The sequence below is a fragment of the Mesocricetus auratus genome, unplaced genomic scaffold (assembly GCF_017639785.1).
Source record: "Mesocricetus auratus isolate SY011 unplaced genomic scaffold, BCM_Maur_2.0 Super-Scaffold_100038, whole genome shotgun sequence".
NCBI lineage: Eukaryota > Metazoa > Chordata > Mammalia > Rodentia > Cricetidae > Mesocricetus > Mesocricetus auratus.
In genome coordinates, this window is record NW_024429216.1 from 9,848,980 (window position 1) to 9,869,597 (window position 20,618).

General features: G+C 47.4%; 2 protein-coding genes across 6 annotated transcripts in view; both read right to left on the reverse strand.

The window, feature by feature from the left end:
- Nucleotides 1–1,075: 1,075 nt before the first annotated feature.
- Nucleotides 1,076–6,658, reverse strand: LOC121135469 (carcinoembryonic antigen-related cell adhesion molecule 1-like). The gene is given in 6 exon segments (XM_040734252.1): nt 1,076–1,236; nt 1,239–1,403; nt 2,838–3,092; nt 3,564–3,900; nt 5,498–5,643; nt 6,437–6,658. Coding segments are annotated over 6 exon segments (1,101 nt in total). The 5' UTR covers nt 6,501–6,658; the 3' UTR covers nt 1,076–1,102.
- Nucleotides 6,659–11,172: 4,514 nt separating this feature from the next.
- The window catches only part of LOC121135554 (carcinoembryonic antigen-related cell adhesion molecule 1-like), a 42,250-nt gene continuing 32,804 nt past the window's right edge, over nt 11,173–20,618 (reverse strand). The window contains exons 6-9 of one of the 5 annotated variants that reach the window (XM_040734585.1): nt 16,696–16,822; nt 16,312–16,459; nt 15,822–15,874; nt 11,173–11,418 (exon numbers count right to left, since the gene is read on the reverse strand). In XM_040734585.1, coding sequence (XP_040590519.1) covers nt 15,863–15,874; nt 16,312–16,459; nt 16,696–16,822 — 287 coding nt within the window. In that variant the 3' untranslated portion in view covers nt 11,173–11,418; nt 15,822–15,862. Of the gene's footprint in view, nt 11,419–14,674; nt 14,825–15,666; nt 15,719–15,821; nt 15,875–16,311; nt 16,460–16,695; nt 16,823–20,618 lie in introns of those variants that run through there. The other 4 variants (XM_040734582.1, XM_040734583.1, XM_040734584.1 and 1 more) reach the window with 4 other exon arrangements.

A 20,618-nucleotide genomic window follows, 5' to 3' on the forward strand; every position in this document is an offset into this window, starting at 1 on the left:
GGGAGAGGGAACTGGGATTGACATGTAAAACAAGCTATTTAAAATTAAAATAATAAAAACATTTAAAAAACCAAGATGGCTCATTTGGTAAGAGTGCCTGCCATACTGCTCCCCAGTCCCTACCCCCAGATGCCACACACAAATAAATAAATGTACAACCAAATTTGGACCGGTCAAATGGCTTAGCAGATAAAGGGCTTGCTCATCCACCTAAATTCAACTCCCAGTCCCCAGAGACCTGGCTCCCACAAATGGTCCTCTGACTTCCACACATGGGCATGGACACGCACAGAAAGTGAATAAATAAGCAAATGTAGTAAGAAACTCAGTGCAGGTCCTTCCTAAGTATGGACTTTGTATTTATGGATCAAACAAACTACTTGGAAAAAATATGTTTGCTATGAAAAATGTTGTTTCCTCCTGTCCTTGTCCTGTATTTGACACAATAAGACTTGACTCTGCAGTATTCATATTAGGTGTTAGAAGTAATCTAAAGAAGACTTGAATGTTTGGGAAGGTGTGTAGACTAACATGAATGTTTGACTAGATTCTGAGAGTTGACTGTGTGTTCGACTCAGACCCTAAACTCTGAATCACTGTGTTTCCATTTGCTGCATTGGGATCTTTTGTTGTTATTGACAGGGTATCACAATGTAATCTGGGCTGGCCCTGTAATCCTGTTCCCTCTGCCTCTGCCTCTGCCTCTGCCTCTGTCTCTGTCTCTGTCTCTGTCTCTGTCTCTGTCTCTGCCTCTGCCTCTGCCTCTGTTTGTCTCTATGTCTCTCTGTCTGTCTCTGTCTCTGTCTCTGCCTCTGCCTCTGTCTGTCTCTGTCTCTCTGTCTCTCCCCCTGTCTATTTCTTTCTCATCAACAGGGTTCACTACGTAGCCCTGGCTAACCTGGAACTCACTACAGTGACACCAAGCTGTCTCTGCCCTGCTGTGCTGGGGTTAAAGGCATGCGGCACTATGCTCAGCTTGCTTGGGGTTTCATCATGAGATGAACATGCTTCCAGCACCACGCTGCCTGGATTTGCATCTTGAGCCATGTTTTTCTCCTTGTGACTTTTACCCATTTTGTACACTGTTGATAAAGAAATCATCTCATCCCAACACTACAGAGTAATAGGGGATTATGTCAAGCTGGATTGGATCACTCCTCTTGGAACTGACTGGATTGGAGACCTCACATTCATACTCCCCCGAATATTCCATCCTGAAATGGTCTATGCAGAGGGGCTGTTGTTCTCAGACAGCTTCATCCTGTACGTGAGCTTCAGATCCTTGCCATTGAAGAGCCAATGGATGAAGATCCCAATTTCGTTTGAGTCGCACGTCAGGGACACAGATTCCAGTTCTTTGAATGTGGTGTTGGTGACTTGGGTGGAGGGCGAGGTCACAGGCTCTGTGGATGAACAGTGGAGGGGACCAGCTGAGAGTCCTTCACCCTCAGAGATCTCCGCCAGCTCACAGGGCCCACAGAATGAAGTGGCCCTCTGCAAGATCGCATGATTGTGTTCAAGATATGGTCTGTAAGGAGGGAGCTGAATCTTCCTGCTACCCAGATCACCCACAGTGACCCCTGACTCGGGGCGTGTGTAGAGGCCACACTCGGAGCCTCTTCAGCCCACGTGTCCACAAATCTCATGGGGGATGTTTTTTTCCATTGATTTTTGTGCCAATTCTTGTCTCACACTTTGTGTGAGTGTGAACAGACAAATCCCTACATTATAAAATGGCTTTCTATTTCTTTTTCATTAAATAATTTGCCATGGGTTAAGATGGCCAAGCTAATCTTAGAGGTGTTAAAGCCTAGACCTCAGGACTGGGAGAAATCCTAAACTGAAGAATTTCAATCTGAAAATTTTTATTTCCTGCCCAATGAATGTGGATTAATACCACAGAGAAGAAATGCATGGCCTCAGTGTTGATAACAGCCAGCCACTATAATTCTTGAAACTGATTTTGTTTTTTTTGAGACAGGGAATCATTGTACAGTCCTGGCTATCCTGGAAGTTGCTGTGTAAACCAGGCTGGCCTGAAACTCACAAAATCTCCCTTGCTTTCCCTCCTTAGTGCGGGCAATAAAGGCACGCACTGCCAACATTTGTTTTTCATTTTTGTGCTTTCTTAACATGCATAGCCCAGGCTGGCTTGAAACTCATGATCCTCCTGCCTCAGCCTCAATCAGCAAATCCTGTCAGCTTGTGCCACCACAACTGGTAACATTTGCTTTTTAAACCTTGAGAAGAATAAGGGAAACAGCATCATCAAATTGTGAGTGACATGGTTCACCCTGACTCAGAGCAGGGCTCCCAGACACATTCTCCACCCACTCTTTCCATCCTATGGAGTCAGCTGAGCCAGACACCCAAGAGACAGGAGCTGAGTTGGGAGCAGAGCTCTGATCTGCTGTCCCCATCTGTGCAGAGTTTTCTCCTCACATTTGGAGAAAGAGAATGTGAGTATACTTGAAAGACCTGGGTGTTCCTTCTAGGTCATGGAGACCATAAGAAGAAAATGGAGGGGACAGGAGTGCTTGTGTTAGTGACAGAAAGGTATCTTGACCTTAAGACCCCTGGGAGGTCCCTCACCCGGGCTGAGGCTTTCCAAGGCTGGGAGAGCCCCCTCCTCACATTCCAAGCTCCATCCCTATCAGCCAGGGGAAGTCAGAGAAGCAGGAGACCATTAGACATAGGGATGGAGCAGGAATCTCGGGGAGGATTGAGTTTTGTCTATTCCAAAGACACAGTCTGGAAGTTAAATCCCTCTGCATCTTCCCAGAAAGCCAAAAGACTGCACTCCACACCTGGTGCTGACATTACAGAGATCCACTTACCAAGGACAGTAATGTTCTTGACTGTGGTCCTATTGAGGCCAGTGACAGAGTTATGGACGAGGCAGGTATAGGATCTGCTATTATTAGTAGTGATGTTGGGGATAAAGAGCTCTTGGGAGGATGCCTGGAGCTCTCCATTGACAGACCAGGAGTACTGTGCGGGTGGGTTAGAGGCTGCGTGACAGGAGAGGCTGAGGTTTGTCCTTGACTGGAAATGAGTATCTGAGGGGGATATGATGGGGACATCTGGACCATCTGGAGCAAACAGAAGAAAGCCACATGTGATGTCAGCAGAGGGAAGGGGAAATCCTGGTCTGCAGAAGGCCATGGAATCTCTTTAGCTGTGCTATAACATTAGATGAACAGCTACCACCCAGAGCTGGGTGTAGATTAGTCGAAGAGTATTCATGCAGCATGCACAAGCCCTGATCCACCCTAAGCACAACACACAGACAGCCCCACTGTACACTCGTGTGTGCACTGAGCCTGAGTCTGAGCTGTCCCCTGTCTCCATCACCCTGAGTCTCTCTAGGCAGAAGAAGTCCCTCCAGCTCCTTCTAGCTAATGCTAGGCCTAGCTGTATGTGCTTGGGCTAGCCAAGGATGCCCTGGCCAGCATAGGTGTATGTGTGGTGGGTCTGTGTTGTGAACCCAAGGGTCCTGAGTATCCTAGCTCTAGCCATCTGTATTTAGGTGTTGTAGCCAGGATGAAACAGGCAATACTCACAGGTAATGTTCAGAGTCAATGGGTCACTTCGGGAGGTGCTCACTAGATTCCGGGTTTCACACTCATAGGGTCCAGTGCCAGTCCTCACAACAGTGAGTAAAGTGAGAGTTCTGTTGTCGATGGACAGCTTCAGCCTGTCACCTTCTGAGAGGCTTTGGCCATTTATCCTCCACAGGTAGACTGTATTCTGAATCTCAGGCTCACATATTAAAGCTACCAAGTCCTCACCCTCCATGGGATTAGAATTGTTGCTTGTGATGTTGGGCTTGGGTAGCGGTGCTGTGCAGACAACAGAGAGAAGATTGCCCTGTCTGGTACCTCTGACTCTTGCAAGGGCCTGTCCCAACCAGAGACAGTCTCTTATCTCCATGCCTACCCAGATCCTTAAGGAATCAGGCAGGAAGCAAATGCCAGGCAGATGGAGTAGCTGAGAGCTCAGAGGTCATGGGGCCTCCTGAGATGTGTATGGGAGAGGCAAGGGCTTTCTCGTGAGGGAATTGAGTGCAGTGTGTGGGGATGGACAGACTCAAGCCTTGGAATCAGAGACCTCATTTTATCTCCTGGTCCTCACTGACCCATTGCAGGCCTTGAGACGCAATGTGTGAGTCCCTCCAGCTGCACTGACCTCCACTGCTCAGTGTAGACCAGTGTCCTCCAAGCCTCTGCTCTTCAGGGCTGTCCTACACATAGGTCATGATTAGTCTTCCCATTGAGCTTCCCTGAGAAACCTGACAGCCTGTCAGAGATCTCACACAGATCAGGATCTGGCTGGCATTCGGGTGGGGAGGAACAGAGGTGGACCATTCTTGTCAGTTGTTTGAGTCTACGAAATGATCTAGAAGACTGAAGGGCACCTACTAAGCTCTCCATGGTTGGGAGGCCAGAGATGTACTGTGGACAGGTAGCTTGTGCCACCCATGGCCTGTGTGACGCTGACTCAGTGACTGTGTTTCCTGTTCCATTTTCCCTATAATAGGACACAAGTTAAATGATCATTGCCATGCCTGCATGCTAACCTTAAATGTGAAGTGACCTGACCTTCCATCAAGCAGTATCTTCGACCATTTGCCTGCAGGAAATAATCCCTGGGATGGACCTGAGGAGGGCAAGGGGCTGCCATTCGTACACTTTTCCTCCTGTCTCTTCAGGGCTCTTGACCTTCCTGTGAGGTCTCAGAAGACCACAGAACAGCTGGCTGACTGCCTCTCACACCTCCCCACCTATGCTGAGCACCCTGAGATGCCCGGGGACCCACCTCAGACATGGCTCTCATAGGCTGACAGTCAGCAGGCCACCAGCCTACAATCAATCATTGTCCCCTGTCAGCTCCAAAGGGAGGTCAAACTCCAACCCAGTCTACAAGCTTCCCTGGGTTTCCAGTCCAGTCTGGGATGGAGGTCTGGAACAAAGCTTCCGGTGCTCATCTCTCTGTGAGACTCTGATGGTTTCCTCAGCCAGGCCCTGCCTGAGTCCTGAAGCATCTTTCTCAAAGCTGTGTTCATGATGAGCATCTAAGACCCTGGGCAGAGTCTGTCATGCCTGGGCTCAGGTACCTCACGCCTCTTCTCTGAGCGTGGATTCCAGAGAGCCATCCTGATTTATTGCTGTTTTCTCCCCTCTGTGTCCTTTACTAAATGATTGAACCACAATGTGGGGACCATAACACAGAGTCATCCAGGACTGACAACCCTGTGTGTGGAGTAGGATCATGTCCCCCCACTTCCCAGAGGTTACAGATAATTAAATTGAACTGCACGGGTTCTGTCGGATTATCAAAGTTTTCCATTAGCATACGTAATGTGTAGGTTCCTGTGTCATTCTTACTGACACCCTAGAAGAGCAAGAATCCATTCTGGTATGTTCTCTCTCTGCCTCTGTATGCAGGCCCTGCTTTATTTGTATTGAGAGGTATTAGAAATTGTGCAAAATCATTATTCACAACCAAATCCTTCCTCTTGTGCCAGGGGAAGAGGCTTTGAGAGTCGCTGGCAGATTGTGGACCTGTAGAAGAACGTTTGAGGAACTGCTTCAACCGTGACTTGGCCACTGACAGGAGAGTTCCAGTAGGTTAGAAGTGAGGCTAAGAGGGAAGAGAGAAAATCTATCAACCATAGGATCTTTGCATTTTCTAGAAATGTGAAACCAGCGTGCGCTCAACTCTCAGCCTTGGTGTGTGGGCGTCCTGTTGTGGGAGGTCAGCAGCATCACCTCCATCCCTCAGAACCCCCAAATCTGTCCCCTGAATGACAGTGTCTGCTCGGGTGTCTACACAGCTCACCACTCACTCCCTCAGATCCCTGCTCACACTCAGAATCTATGGGGAGTGTAGGCATGTCTTCTCTGACCTCCTCCTCTACAGACTCTCTGCCTTCATTTTCTGCCCTTTCCCTGCTCTGTTTCTTCTGAAGTGCTTGTCACCCCTGAGGCCACCTTCTAGATGTCCTTGCTGCTGTCTTCATGGCCAGTAGCACTAGGCCTTTGTGAGGAGGACTAGTCTGATTTTGGTTTAAACCCCACTGCCCGGAACATCTCAGACACCTGTGAGCAGTCAGTGTCCCAGAGCCTGGGGTTTATTTGCAGATTTCTCAGGGTCCTATGTCATGTTGCTGCTTACTGACCCCAGTTTGAATTTTACTTGGAGAGTCACCTGACAGAGTTGTGACCGTCAGTCTTCAGGACACAGGGGCCAGTGCTGATGAACTTACGAGGGGGAACAGCTGAGTTTCCCTCCCCACTTAGCAATTAACTTTCACTGTGAGCTTCCTGTTGCTCTCAGGCTCCAAGCAGAAGCCAGATGGCCCTTCTCAGGCTCTTTCTCTCTCCCAGGGACCCCACCCCGTCTCTGCTCTCCACCCCCAGGAATGTCTCCTCACCTGCCAGCAGGAGACCCCTCCAGGGGACCTGCCCTTTGTGGAGAGGGGCTGAGGTGAGCTCCATAGTCTCTGCTGCCTGTTAGCCCTTCCTCTGGAGAGGTTTGTCTCTCAGGCTGCTGTCAAGCCTGGCAGCTCTGCTGTCTGCTCTGCTTATCTTCCCAGGCCTGAGCCTCCTCCCCGAGGAGGCACCTCCTGGAGTCACATGGGCTGGGGTGGAGTCTGTGTAAGTTCTGCCTCCAGTCCTATTCCTTTCTGGTTCAGTGTTCTAGAACACACTTTGAGTCACAAGACTGAGAAGTGTCCCGTGTTCCTAGAAACAACAGCTCACACCAGGGCTGCCCTCTGCTGTGTCCTGACCTTGTCTGTCAGCACCAGAGGGAGTCCCTGCACTTCTACAGCCAAGAGTGTGTTTCCTTGTGATGCAGAGACCCAGTTGAGCCCAATCTGCCCTGTGTTCCCAAATCTCTGGGAAGGTGGGAGTTACTCTGGGCAGGGGGTGGAGTTGTCTCTAGTGATTGGAAAAGGTCTACTGAGTGATGACTGTTGAGGGCCCGGATCCATTGTCATTGGTGTCACCAGTCGCCAGTCTGATCCAGGCATACAAGTTCTGTCAGGGGTTGTATATCCTGGTGGGCAGGAGGAGGTGACCTGTGTGTCCTAGAAAGAGGACTGTGTGCTCCTGCTTCCTCTGGAGGGCACGGGGAGACACCCTCATCCCCCAGCCTCCTGTGATGACTGAATGTGATTCAGGTCTGCCCATGCCCTCCCTGACCTTTCTGGATACCTTGTTCTCGTTGCTGATTGCCCCGTGATCTCCCCTATTTCCTCACAGATGAGGTGAAGAGGGAGAGAACTACATGGGGTCCTCTTGCAGAATGGGCTTCTCAGAGACACAGGAAGTGATTATGTGAGGGAGCTCCAGCTGTTGGAATTGGGATGGAGACAAGTTTACAAGATAGCTTCCCACCTCAGGGAGAGTTTTCCCTGTTGACATGTGGTGTATTGCCGCCCCTGGTGTTCATGAGGAGACCTGCAGCTCACGTCTGGGCTGCACAAGGATGGCAGCCAAGCTCCAAATGCTGTCAGGAGCTGAGCATCAAGTTTCCCAGGAAAGGTCCCAGTGTGCAGCTGCCCTTGAGGATCTAGTAGATCTGTGCTGAGGTGAGACTGTAACAGTTGAGGTTTTATACCAACTGCCACTTGATCTGCAGCTCCACAGAGACTGGTGATGTTGAACCCCTTTCCAGTGTTTTATTAGATTTTAGTGCATTTAGTTCTTGGCCAGGAGTATCCAAGTCTTTGTTCACTCTAAAATAGTTTCATTCCAGCTTTTAGATTTTTTTTTGGTTTTTACGAGACAGGGTTTCTCTGTATTGTTTTGGAGGCTGTCGGTCCAGCCCGGCCTTGAACTCACAGAGATCCGCCTGCCTCTGCCTCCCGAGTGCTGGGATTAAAGGCGTGCGCCACCACCGCCCGGCTCCAGCTTTTAAATTTTAAAGCAAAGTATGTTCACTGACTAGCAAGAAGATATTTTAAACTAAAAGTTCATCAGTGTTAGATCTTGGACCCATTGCCAATGAACTCATATATTATCCCAGTCACACCATTGTCACCTGTATTCAGGGAGTCTAATTTGGTCTTATGCAGGTTCCCCATTTGTCAGACCTGAGTCAGTGATCTCTCACTAGCTCGGGTCAGCTGATTCTGTGGGTTTCCCCATCGTGGTCTTGACTCCTTTGTTCATATTATCTCTCTTCCCTCACTTCCATTGTACCCCAGGAGCTTGGCCCATTGGTTAGTTGTGGATTTCTGCATCTGCTTCCATCTGTTTCTGGATGAGGGCTCTACCTTCTCTGGGGTTGTGGATTGTAGGCTGGGAATCTTTTGCTTTATGTCTGTTATCCACCTATGTGTAAGTCCATACTATATTTGTCTTTCTGGTTTTGGGTTACCTCACTCAGGATGTTTTTTTCCAGTTCTGTCCCTTTGCCTGCAAGTTTTAGGATGTCATTGTTTCTTACCACTATGTAGTTCTCCATTGTGTAAACATACCACATTTTCTTTATCCATTCTTCAGTTGAGTGGTATCTAGACAGTTTCCAAAATCTGGCTCTTACAAATAATGTTGCTATGAACATAATTGAGCAAATGTCCTCATGGTGTGAATGTGTCTCCATTGGGTATATGCCCAACAGTAGTATTCTGGGTCTTGAGGTAAGTTGATCCCTAACTTTCTGAGAAATTTACATACTAATTTCCACAGCAGCTATACAAGTTTGTACTTCCACTAGCAATGGAGGAGTGTTCCCCTTTCTCCACAGAATATGCTGCCATTAGTGGTTTTGATAAGAGCCATTCTGATCTGTATAAGATGAAATCTCAGAGTCATTTTGATTTGCATTTCCATGATGGCTAAGGATGTTGAGCATTTCCTTAAGTGTCTTTCCAACATTTGAGATTGTTGAGAATTCTGTTTAGATCTGTACCCCATTTTTAAACTGTTATCTGGTACTTTGATGTGCTTGAGTTCTTTTATATTTTGGAGATCAGCCCTCTGTCAGATGTGGGGTTGCTGATGATCTTTTCCCATTCTGTTGGGAGCTGTTTTGTCTTGTTGACCATGGTCTTTGCTTTACAGAAGATTCTTATTTTCACAGGTCCCATTTAGTAATTGTTGCTCTCAGTGTCTGTGTTACTGGTTTTCTATTTAGGAAGTGGTCTACTGTGCCTATGTGTTCAAGTGCATTTCCTAATTTCTCTTCTATGCTGTTCAGTGCAGCTGGATTTATGAGGTCTTTGATCCATTTGGACTTGAGTTTTGTGCATGGGGATAGACATGGCTCTATCTGCATTCTTCTACATATTAACAGCCAGTTATACCAGCACCATTTGTTGAATATGTTTTCTTTTTTCAATTTTACGTTTTTAGCTTCTTTGCCAAAAAAATAGGTGTTTATATGTGTGTGGATTGATATCAGGGTCTTGGATCCTATTCCTTTGATCTACCTGTCTGTTTTTATGCCAATACCAAGCTGTTTTCATTACTATAGCTCTATAGTAGAGATTGAAGTCTGGGATGGTGCTCCTAGATGATCCCTTAATGTACAGGATTGTTTTGGCTGTCCCGGGTTTTTGTTTTTCCGTATAAAGTTGAATATTGTTCTTTCAAGTGCTGTAAAGAATTGTGCTGGGATTTTGATGGGGATTGCATTCAATCTGTAGATTACTTTTGTTAGGATTGCCATTTTTACTATGCTGATCCTACCTATCCAAGAGCATGGATTCCATTTTCTGGTATTTTCCTTGATTTCTTTCTTTAAAGACTTGAAGTCCTTGTCATACAGGTCTTTCACTTCTTTGGTTAGAGTTACTCAGATATTTTATATTATTTGTGGCTATTTTAAAGGGTGATGATTCTCTGACTTCTTTATCAGCCAATTTGTCATCTGTATATAGGAGGGCTACTGATTTTTTTTAGTTAATCTTGTATCCTGCTACATTACTAAAGGCGGTTATCAGTTGTAGGAGTTCTCTTGTAGAATTGTTGGGGTCACTTACATAAACTATTATATCATTAGCAAATAGTGAGAATTTGACTTCTTTTCCAATTTGTATCCCTTTGATCTTTTGTTGTATTAATGCTATAGCTAGAACTTCAAATACTATGTTGAATAGATACGGAGAGAATGGACAACTGTGTCCTGTTCCTGATTTTGGTAGGATTTCCTTGAGTTTCTCTCCATTTAGTTTGATGTTGGGTGTCAGTTTACAGTATATTGCCTTTACTATGTTTGGGTATGTTCCTTCTATCCCTATTCTCTCCATGAACTTTATACTGAAATGTTGAATTTCGTCGAAGGCTTTTTCAGCATGTGGTTTTTCTTTTTCAGCTTGTTTATATGGTAGATTACACTGATGGATTTTCATATGTTGAACCATCCCTGCATCTCTGTGATGAATCCTGCTTGGTCATGGTGGATGGTCTTGGATTCAGTTTGCCAGTACTTTTTGAGTATTTTTGCATCTATGTTCATGAGGAAATTGGTTTGTAATTCTTTCACAGTTACGTCTTTTTTTTGGGTATCAGAGTAATTGTAGCCTCATTAAAAGAGTTTGTCAATGTTCCTTCTATTTTTATTGTGTGGGAAAATATGAGGAGTGTTGGTATTAGATCTTCTTTGAATTTCTGGTAGAATTCTGTACTGAATCCATGTGGGCCTGGGCTTCTTTTGATTGGGAGACTATTGATAACTATTTCTATTTCCTTAGGTGTTATAGGTGTATTTAAGTTGTTTATCTGTTCTTGGTTTAATTTTGGTAGGTGATATCTGTCCAGAAAATTGTCCATTTCCCATAAATTTTCCACTTTGTAGAGTACAGGTTTTCAAAGTATGAGGAAGGGTAATTTTAAAGAGACAATCTTTCCTAATAAGCTCACATACATGCTGTACTTTGTATGGGTCCTCTGAATGCTCTCTCAACATGTAACAGAGTTTTCATGTAAAACGGGTCCTTAGCTATTTCCACATGTGACTCTATGCTACCACCTCTCTGGGAGGCCCAAAGGTGAAGACTTGGTTTCATCGTTTAAATGTCCCTGTACAAGGCAGTTCTTGTAAGTATTGCCAACGTAGGGTGCATTATTATTAAAACAAGAATTCTACCTATAGAAATTATAGCGAGGAAGGCCAGAGCTTTAGGCATGGAGCAGTGTCAAGGCAGCCAGGAGCCTCAGGCCCCCAGCAGCAACGAAAGCTGGTCCAGCTTCAGGCCCCCAGCAGCATCGAAAGCTGGTCCAGCTTCAGGCCCCCAGCAGCATCGAAAGCTGGTCCAGCTTCAGGCCCCCAGCAGCATCGAAAGCTGGTCCAGCTTCAGGCTCCCAGCAGCATCGAAAGCTGGTCCAGCTTCAGGCTCCCAGCAGCATCGAAAGCTGGTCCAGCTTCAGGCTCCCAGCAGCATCAAGGGAGCTAGGAGCTCCAGACCTGGGAACAGTGTCAGAGGAGGTCACAGCCTTACAGAGCAGATCTCATCTTCCCAGCCTCTAGTTGGAATTTTCTTTGGGACACCAACCAGCTCCCAAATAAAGACATGGAGACTCATTCGTTATGAATGCTCGGCCTCAGCCTAGCTTGTCCCACTAACTCCGTTACCTTGATGTAACTGTTTCTATTCATCTATGTTTTGCCTCAGGGATTTTTACCTTTCTTTCATCCTGTATCTCCTATTTCCCTGCTTCCTCCCTGTCTGTCTGTCTGTCTGGCCCACGGCATCTCCTTGGTGTCTCTCTTTCTTTCCCGAGGCTAAATTCCCCCTCCCACTTTCTCTCCCTGCCCAGAAGCCCCAGCTACACCTCCTCCCTTGCTATTGGCCACTCAGCTTTTTATTAGCCCAATCAGGTATCTTGGTCAGGCAAGCTAAAACAGCAACACATCTTTACATAGTTCAACAAATAATTGCGCAACACCAGCCTTCAGGTCTGTAGGTCTTCACCGCCTTCCCAGCCACGGGAGACCAAGCCAGTGCTGAAGGGAGACTCAGTCCACCTAGGCTAGACTGGCCTGAGGGAACCACGTGTCCAGGAGTAAGTTCCTCACACTAATGCCTTCCTCAATACATGTGAAGGTTGTGGTCTTTCATCCTCCCTTTCGAGACTCTCTGCTGCATGTGTGCCATGGGCCACTGTGCTCCTCCTTGTCATAGGAGCATGTCACTGATAAACACCACTGAGGAGAGGATAATCAAGGCTGTGTGAACCGGGAGATCTCCTGAACTGAATAATCCAGGTCTCTGTCCTTGTTGCCTCTCCTCCTGTCCTAAGCACCTATGTCTGCAAAGCAGACTCTGTAGGAGGCAAATCCTCTAACTGGCCATGGGCATCACCCGCTCAACTCCACCCCACATCGGCCACCACCTCCTGCCACCTCCTTCAGCTGCAAATCAAAGTCTTAGATCACTTTGCACTTCTGTGTCCTGGTGACACTTCTCTGGCTTCCCCAGGTCATAGCAAGCCCTCCCCGTCTGTGTCCTTAGTTCCCTGGGGCAGACGAGGGCTTCCCCTCTTTCACCCTTAGCCTGCTCACCTGCATCTGCCCACTACAGAGTCTAAAGGTGTGGAGGAGCTCACCACTGTGTAGCTCCCAGCACAGACCAAAGGAGGAGGAGCCACGCCCTCTCCCTTGTGTCTCATGTCAGCCTGCTCTGGCCTTCAAAGGAAGGACTCCATTCTGATCAGTCTTCTCAGGTCTAACCTTTTCAAAGTGTTAGCTCCTGTTGGTAGAGTTGAAGGCATATGGCTGGGAAAACTCTTAAGTCTCCTCTAGAAAACAGTGAATAGATCATGCAAAACAATGTGCCAAAAATGCACCATGGAGTTTTGGATATTGCCTTCTTAAGACATACAGGAAATGTGGAGGTGGTGGCCCACACCCTTAATCAGAGCACTTGGGAGGCAGAGGCAGGCAAATCACAATGAGTTTAAGGCCAGCCTGGTCTACAAAGCCAATTCCAGGATAACCAAAGCTGTTACACAGAAAATCCATCTTGAATCTCCCCCCCCCCAGAAAAACCCTACATAAAACAGGAAATACTTTGGCTTTTTATCCTGTGGTAATACAGCCATGCTGGAGTCTCTCAATTCCATGATCCCATTAGGGATACTGGAAGATGAAATTAAAACAGAAAAAACTGGGAGAAGAGGACTGGGATGTGGGCCTGACTCCTGTGACCCAGAAAGTCCTAGGACTGCAGTAATCCTCTGAGGGCACAGTGATACTGGCAAATATTTCCATGATGTCACTAACCAAGATGAGGGCCACGTCACATGAGTACTAGGTGACCAACTGAAGTGCTGTCATTTGGATCTTCATTTGATCTCTCAGCTCTTAGGTAGAAGGTAGGATCCACAGTCCCTCTGTAGGACATTTCTTAGCAGTCATTTCTATGTTTATATATGCTTCCTGCCTTTGTCTCTCTATACCTGTGGTGTGCATGCCTGCGTGTGTGTGTGTGTGCGCGTGTGTGTGTGAGTGTGTGTGTGTGTGTGGTGATGGAGGTGGTAGTGGTGATTGGTGGTGGTTTGCCAGCATTTATGTCTGTACATCATGTCTGTCTGGTACCCACTGAGACCTGAAGATGGCATCAGATCCCCTGAGACTGGTTACAAAAGGTTGTGAGCTGTGTGGTTGATGGGGATCCGAGTCCTCTGGAAGAGCGTCCAGTGCTTGTATCCACAGAACCACGTCTCCAGCCCCATCCCTGGCCCCTCTCCAGCCCCAGCCCTGGTCCCTCTCCAGCCCCATCCCTGGCGTCTGTTGAGTACTCTCCACTGTATGAAGTCAGGTGGGGACGGACTTGGAGTCTTTTTGCTGATGCAGCCTTTTCTGTCTCTGCTCTCCCGCACAGGGGTGAGGCGGAAGTGTCCAGGAAGACAGACAGAGTGAGAGTGGAGGATGACACAGATGGGTGGTGACAAAGGGGGAAGTGGGATCAAGAGGAGAATCTGGAGTGTGACAGGACCCTGGACAGCTCCAGGGAGCTGAGGTGGCAGTAGTCCCTGCAAGGGAGACCTGGGAACAGAGTGGGCAAACATCGAGGACGGCTTCATGTGCTTGCTGAAGGCCTGGCCACCTAGCTTTGTGGGACTAGGGAACAAGTCACAGCTGAGAGGTGACCTGGAATCCCCCATGGACATGCATTGGAGCTTGTAGCTCTCCACCATGGACCTGCAGCTGTGACCAACCAGGACGGTACCTGTTGGCAGGACCTTGGCTTTCATGGCCTGCATTTTGTACAGCAGAAATGCCATGACAGGAAACAGGTGCAGAGTGGCTCCGACTGGACTCCTGAAACTGTACACAAGCCTATCTACATTGTCACCCTTCTGGTGGCAGAGACCACATGCCGGGAACTGCACACGTGGTCGTCTAACTGTCAGAGGACTTTCCGCAGTGGAGGCCACCCCCTACCACAGCCCGTTATTCTCGACACTGGCAGTTTTCTGGTTCCCCTGCTACAGTGGACTCCATAAACTACTCTTGCTGCTGTGGTCTAAAGGTGCGGTCCTTCACCCACAATCCCTTCCCTGTATCCCCGGCCACCGAGTCCGTTATCTGCCTTTCTCTCTGCTGACTCTGAGGCCTGGGGCTGCAGGGTTGTGTCAGTGAGGTTATCTCCTCCTCCACCCCCCTAGGGAGGGTCAGGAGACTGGGAATAGATGAGCAGCACAGCTTCCGGGACGCGTCCCATCCATGTGTTTTTACTTTGGAAGACGGTTGCTGTTGCTGGAGGAGATGGGGAGCCTGAAGTTAGTGCTTTGGGTTGCCAGGCATTGATCTTCAGGAAATAATATGAAGCTTCATCCATCTGAAAAATATGATCGTTACAGCCAGTCTGAAAGACAAAGTGAGAGACAGACAGACAGACAGACAGACAGACAGACAGACAGAACACGTGTGCATCTCAAGGACAGCATGCAGCCCGGGTCTGGGTCTCTTCTTTGACCTCTGGATCCCTGGATGCAATCAGGGATCACATTTGTAAACTGCGCTTTACCCACTAATCTGTCTCATCCACCTGAATCCAGGTTTTTGTGTTTGTTTGTGTGAACCAGCTCCCATGTAGGCCCATGGCACACATGCAGCAGAGAGTCTCGAAAGGGAGAATGAAAGACTACAACCTTCACATGTATCAGGGAAGGCATTAGGGTGAGGAACTTATTCCTGGACATGTGGTTCCCTCAGGCCAGTCTAGCCTAGGTGGACTGAGTCTCCCTTCAGCACTGGCTTGGTCTCCCGTGGCTGGGAAGGCGGTGAAGACCTACAGACCTGAAGGCTGGTGTTGCGCAATTATTTGTTGAACTATGTAAAGATGTGTTGCTGTTTTAGCTTGCCTGACCAAGATACCTGATTGGGCTAATAAAAAGCTGAGTGGCCAATAGCAAGGGAGGAGGTGTAGCTGGGGCTTCTGGGCAGGGAGAGAAAGTGGGAGGGGGAATTTAGCCTCGGGAAAGAAAGAAAAAGAGACACCAAGGAGATGCCGTGGGCCAGACAGACAGACAGACAGGGAGGAAGCAGGGAAATAGGAGATACAGGATGAAAGAAAGGTAAAAATCCCTGAGGCAAAACATAGATGAATAGAAACAGTTACATCAAGGTAACGGAGTTAGTGGGACAAGCTAGGCTGAGGCCGAGCATTCATAACGAATGAGTCTCCATGTCTTTATTTGGGAGCTGGTTGGTGTCCCAAAGAAAATTCCAACTAGAGGCTGGGAAGATGCGATCTGCTCTGTAAGTCAGACAGGAGACAGTGGCTGGTGTTCAGGATGCCAGGGAAGGACAGGTAGGTGGTGGAACCTTCTGGCTTCCCTAGGGTCAGTGCCTTTACTTACTGTGAGTGGACGGTGTCCGATTGTCCTCACTGAGAATGTTCTTACATCTGGTTCTAAATGAAGAGGAGAGACTGTCACCTGTGTTTGGTTCTGAGTTGGGAAGGACCCTGGGAGCCGATGATAACTGGGAGCCGCGAGGTGTCCTTGCTGTGTGTTCACACCATGGCTGCCACTCCTCTCTTACTGCTGCCTCCTTTCCCAGTCTCACGGGGCCCCTCCTAGTGTCTGATCCTCTCACCCTGTCGTGTCTGCTGTCTTCCTGACTGGTGCTGGGGGTCCCACGGGGGAGTGGGACATCCCGAGTCCAGACATCTCTTCTTTTCAGTGCTCGGCACATTCTGTCTTCACACCATACCCCCTTTGTCTCCCACTGGCAGGAACTTTTTTCTCACTGGTTGTCCCTGGGGATCCTGAGCCTTCTGCCTCCACTAGGCTGCCTCAGTCTGTCCCTCCACCCTGTTGCTGTGTTCACAAAATATAGAGAGCTTACCTTCTTCTTAGCCTGTTCCACTTTGTGGGTGTCTTTGTGGGTGTCTTTGTGGGTGTCTTTGGGGGTGTCTTTGACGTTGCTTGGCTTATCATCTGCTTGTTTTATGTCATCCTTCATTTGATTTACGTTTTCCTCTTTACCCGGCTTCCTGTTGAAACAGGAAGACAATGCATTTTTAACCTTCTCAGGGAAAGGAGTGACCATGACCCACAGACAGTGGTGTAGAGGACACAGGAAGGCGGTGATGTGAGGACCATAGACATGACTGAGAAGCAGACAGCAAAGAGAAGAAGATGGGGCCCTTAGGGCAGGGGGAGGAAGCCCTTCACTCTCCCAAGCATGGAGGACATGCAGGTATAGCTAGAAGAGTGTAAGTCCCTGTACCTGCCACGACTGGTTGTTGACAGGAAAACCACGAGAATTATTAGCGCAGCCAGTGCCAGCAAACATTGAGCAACAATGCCAATGGTACTCCCCAAGGAGAGCTGAAATTTCTTTTTTTGAGGTTTATCTATCATGGAGAGAAAAGATAAAAGCATCACAATAAATCCATCCTCACTGGGCCCCTGGAAAAGAACTCTGTGATGTTGTGAGGTATCTGTGTGCTCCTTTGGGGATGCACTTCCTATAAGAAGTTAGCTTAGGAGAGGAGAGGCAATCAGCAGGGTTTGCTCTCCCTGTTTTCTCATAAGTACTGGGTTTCTAGGTTGTCCTTGCCTGTGGAGGGAGAAGGAGGGTGCGTTAGCCTGCAGCCTAAGTCACGTCTAGTCTGGCAGTTCTTGGAGCCCCTCAAGATGGGGGAAATCCATATAGCTTTTTATGTCAATATTAGTGTTTTTAAGTGTGCTAATCATTTTCTCATTGTCCTCATTGTGGTGGATGTGAGTAGTCATCTTTCTGGTTTCTTGTGGCCAGGAGTTAATTGACAGAATGTCAAGACTGAGTGTACTCTAAATGACCACCTTTTCCTCTCAGGGACTCTGTCTTAGTTACTGTCTCTGTTGAGGTGATAAAATGCCACAATCCAGGACCACCTCCCCAGGCTTGGCAGTATTGCCAGGGAGGTGGACCCATCCACATCAGTCCTTTGAAGGAAATGTCCCCAGGTTTTCCACAGGTCAGTCTGGTGGAAGGCAGCATCTTCTCAACAGAGGTTTCATGTCCCCAAATGAGTTAGTTTGAGTCAAGTTGATATACAGCTTGCCAATACAGACCCCCAACTCCCAGAGCTTTCAGCCAGGGGTATGAAGACAAACCTTCTATGGTGGGTGACTCTCATTCCTGACTGGAAAAGACTGTTAGGCCTGTATTGCAACAGATACCACACTCCCTTCACAGGCCTCAGAGCTGTGGATACAACCTAGGGATTCTCCAGGCTCCTCCCACCAGTGAATAATCACTAAATAGATACCGTATATAAAACTACGAAATATGATGCCATCTGTGGGGTTCCATGCCTGTAACCCCAGGAGTTGAAGGACGGAGACAAGAGGATTGCTATGAGCTAAGGATCAGGCTAGACTACTGAGTGAGTTCCAAGGCAGACTGGGTCACATAGTAACACCCCAGCTCAAAAACAACCACCAGCAGCAAAACCCAGCACAGCCACAACAAGAAAGGGCACAGAGTCAGAACATCCCTCGGTCCAGCTCTCTATGGCCAAATGATCTTTGACAAGTACGCTAAGAGTTGAGCAGTACAGCAGATGAGGAGGGAAAGGGTTGTCCGTGCCCAAGTCCCATTCTTCAACACGTTTTACAAACATTGACTCTAAGTGGTTCCAAGTCCTAAATGTAAGAAGTATCATTATAAAACGTCCAGAAGAGAGTCTGTGCTGTAAGGTCCGTGACATTGGATTTGGCAGTGACACTCTGGACTGTGACACAAAAGCAGAGGTGGCAACAACGGGCAGACAACACATTTGACCTCATGAAAAGTGAATTTTCCTGTGCATCAAAGGCATTGCCAGCTGTGTCATCCAGCTGTCCCCCTCCAGGATGTAGACAGAGCAAAATCTACATCAATCCTTTCTTTATCACTTGAAGAAGGAAGACATGGAATGTTAAGTGTCCATCAGTGGATGAGTAGTAAAAGAAATCTGACATAGAAACACACTGTAACACAACTGAGCTTTTAAAGGAGTAAATTCTGCATTTTGACACCATGATGGACATGGAGGATAATATGCTAAGTGAACTAAGAAAAATCAACACCTCATGATGTCAGGTCAGTGGGGGATGGTATTGTGTGACTTTTCCTAGGAGATGTGAAGAAACAGCTTTCACCACTGTCCTGGGGTTTTCATTGCTGTGAAGAGACACAATGACCTCTGCAGCTCTTATGAAGAAAACATTTAACGGGGTGGCTTGCTTGAAGTTTCAGGGGTCCAGACCATGAGTGCTGTGATCGGGAGCATGGGGGTGTGCCAGAAACATGGGGCTGGAGCTGAGAGTCCTGCATCTGCAGACAACAGGAAGTCAGCTGAGACACTCAGCAGTCGCCCTGACATCAGAAACCTGAAAGCCCACCCCACAGTTACACATTTTCTCCAGGGCCACACCCACTCCAACAGAGCCACACCTAATAGTGCCACTCCCTATGAGACTATGGGGTCTTTTACTTCCAAACTACCTCAACCACACAGGTGGCAACTATGAGACACCAAAGACAGTTAAAGCCTAGTCTAGCTTAGTGAACCTTAGTGAGCATAACAGTGTGGGTGACTCACAGGCAGCAGCATGGTTGTAAAGCCCATGTCAGAATGTGTTACAACTCATGAAAGACCAGAGAGACCAGCAAAGTCCCTAACGTCCTACATCAGACCCTAGACCCCAGCAGTCTCTTTCTTAACATTACTGTGAATATGGTCTTGTTGGCCTTGTGAACTAAAATTAAAAAGTTTTCTCAGGGATGTCTCTCTGTCTGTCTTTCCTGTTTTCTTCCAGGCTGTAATATTAATGGGTGAAGTTAACAGTGTCCCTAATAGCTCAAATCAGCCAATCAATCCCAGACTGCTTTCTGCCATAGTCCCTCAGGTTACAGAGTCTTGACTCAGGACAGATGGGTGGTTACATTGCTCGGTGTAGCTGACAGATGAAAAGATTACCTAATTTGTTCTAGTCGAATAAAAGCTTGTGAGTCAGACCTGCAAAATCCAAGGAAAGCAGAGTGATTTGACTGCCTGACCCTATCTCCACATTCTGAACTCCAGCACCAGAAATTCCCCCAAACTTCTCCTGAGTCTCTTCCTGTCCTCTCTAGCTACCCTGAAGTACTTTAAGGCTAATCCTGGTCAGCCAATTGCTGACTCCATCCTAGATTCAATGTGGCTTTATTGACACAGTGGATTGGCTGTAAGGACAATTCTCCTGCAACATTTTTTCCTTTTATCTACATAAAAAGGAAAGGCTTCAACTCTAACAATACAAAACTATATACAATAAGAACAGTTACCAAGTAAGAAATACATTTATAATGTCCAGTTCATTAGTATTTAGCAAATTTAAAGAAAATATTCTATTATCTATCCTCCCTTGATGAGTTCAAAGTTTTGTACCTAATTTACTTTCTATCGTGACTAAGGGAAACTGTAAGTATAACTATCTAGTCCTCAACTCCATCAGAGACCCGGGAAGTATATAACATTACCTGAGTAAGCCCGAAGTGCAGAGCAAGAAATTTCCAAAACTATAGAAACGACAGAGACATCTGTTCCTCTGCAACATTGGGCATCCATCTTCAGCTTCCAGACCTAGAATATCTGACAGACTTTTCTGTGAAGCAGGAATGTTTTTAAAGAACTGCCCTGCTCTGAGGCAGACTCTTGTTTCCTGTCTGTCCAGTTTGGACAGCATTCTGTCAGAAGTTGAGGCAAGGGCAGTTTCTTGCCCAAATTTCTAGCTTTTGCCATGAAGAAAACAGACTCCATATGGAGGTTCTTCAGTTATCATTTTATGAAGTGGATTAGTGCTGCCAGGAGCAGACATGTCTCACCATCATGGAAATCCCTGTTACTAAAACATTAAAACATCTTGTTCTGAGTCAGGCAGTGGCGGCACACCCCTTTAATCATAGCTCTCAGGAGGCAGAGGCAGAGGCAGAGGCAGAGAGGCAGAGGCAGAGAGACACAGACAGAGGCAGAGAGGCAGAGGCAGAGGCAGAGGGATTCCTGTGAGTTCGAGGCCAGCCTGGACGACAGAGTGAGTTCCAGGACAGTTGGGGCTACACAGAGAAACTCTATCTCAAAATAACAGTTGTAATCTGTAGGTCTCTAAAATGTTTGAAGACCATCTGTCTACTTAAAATAT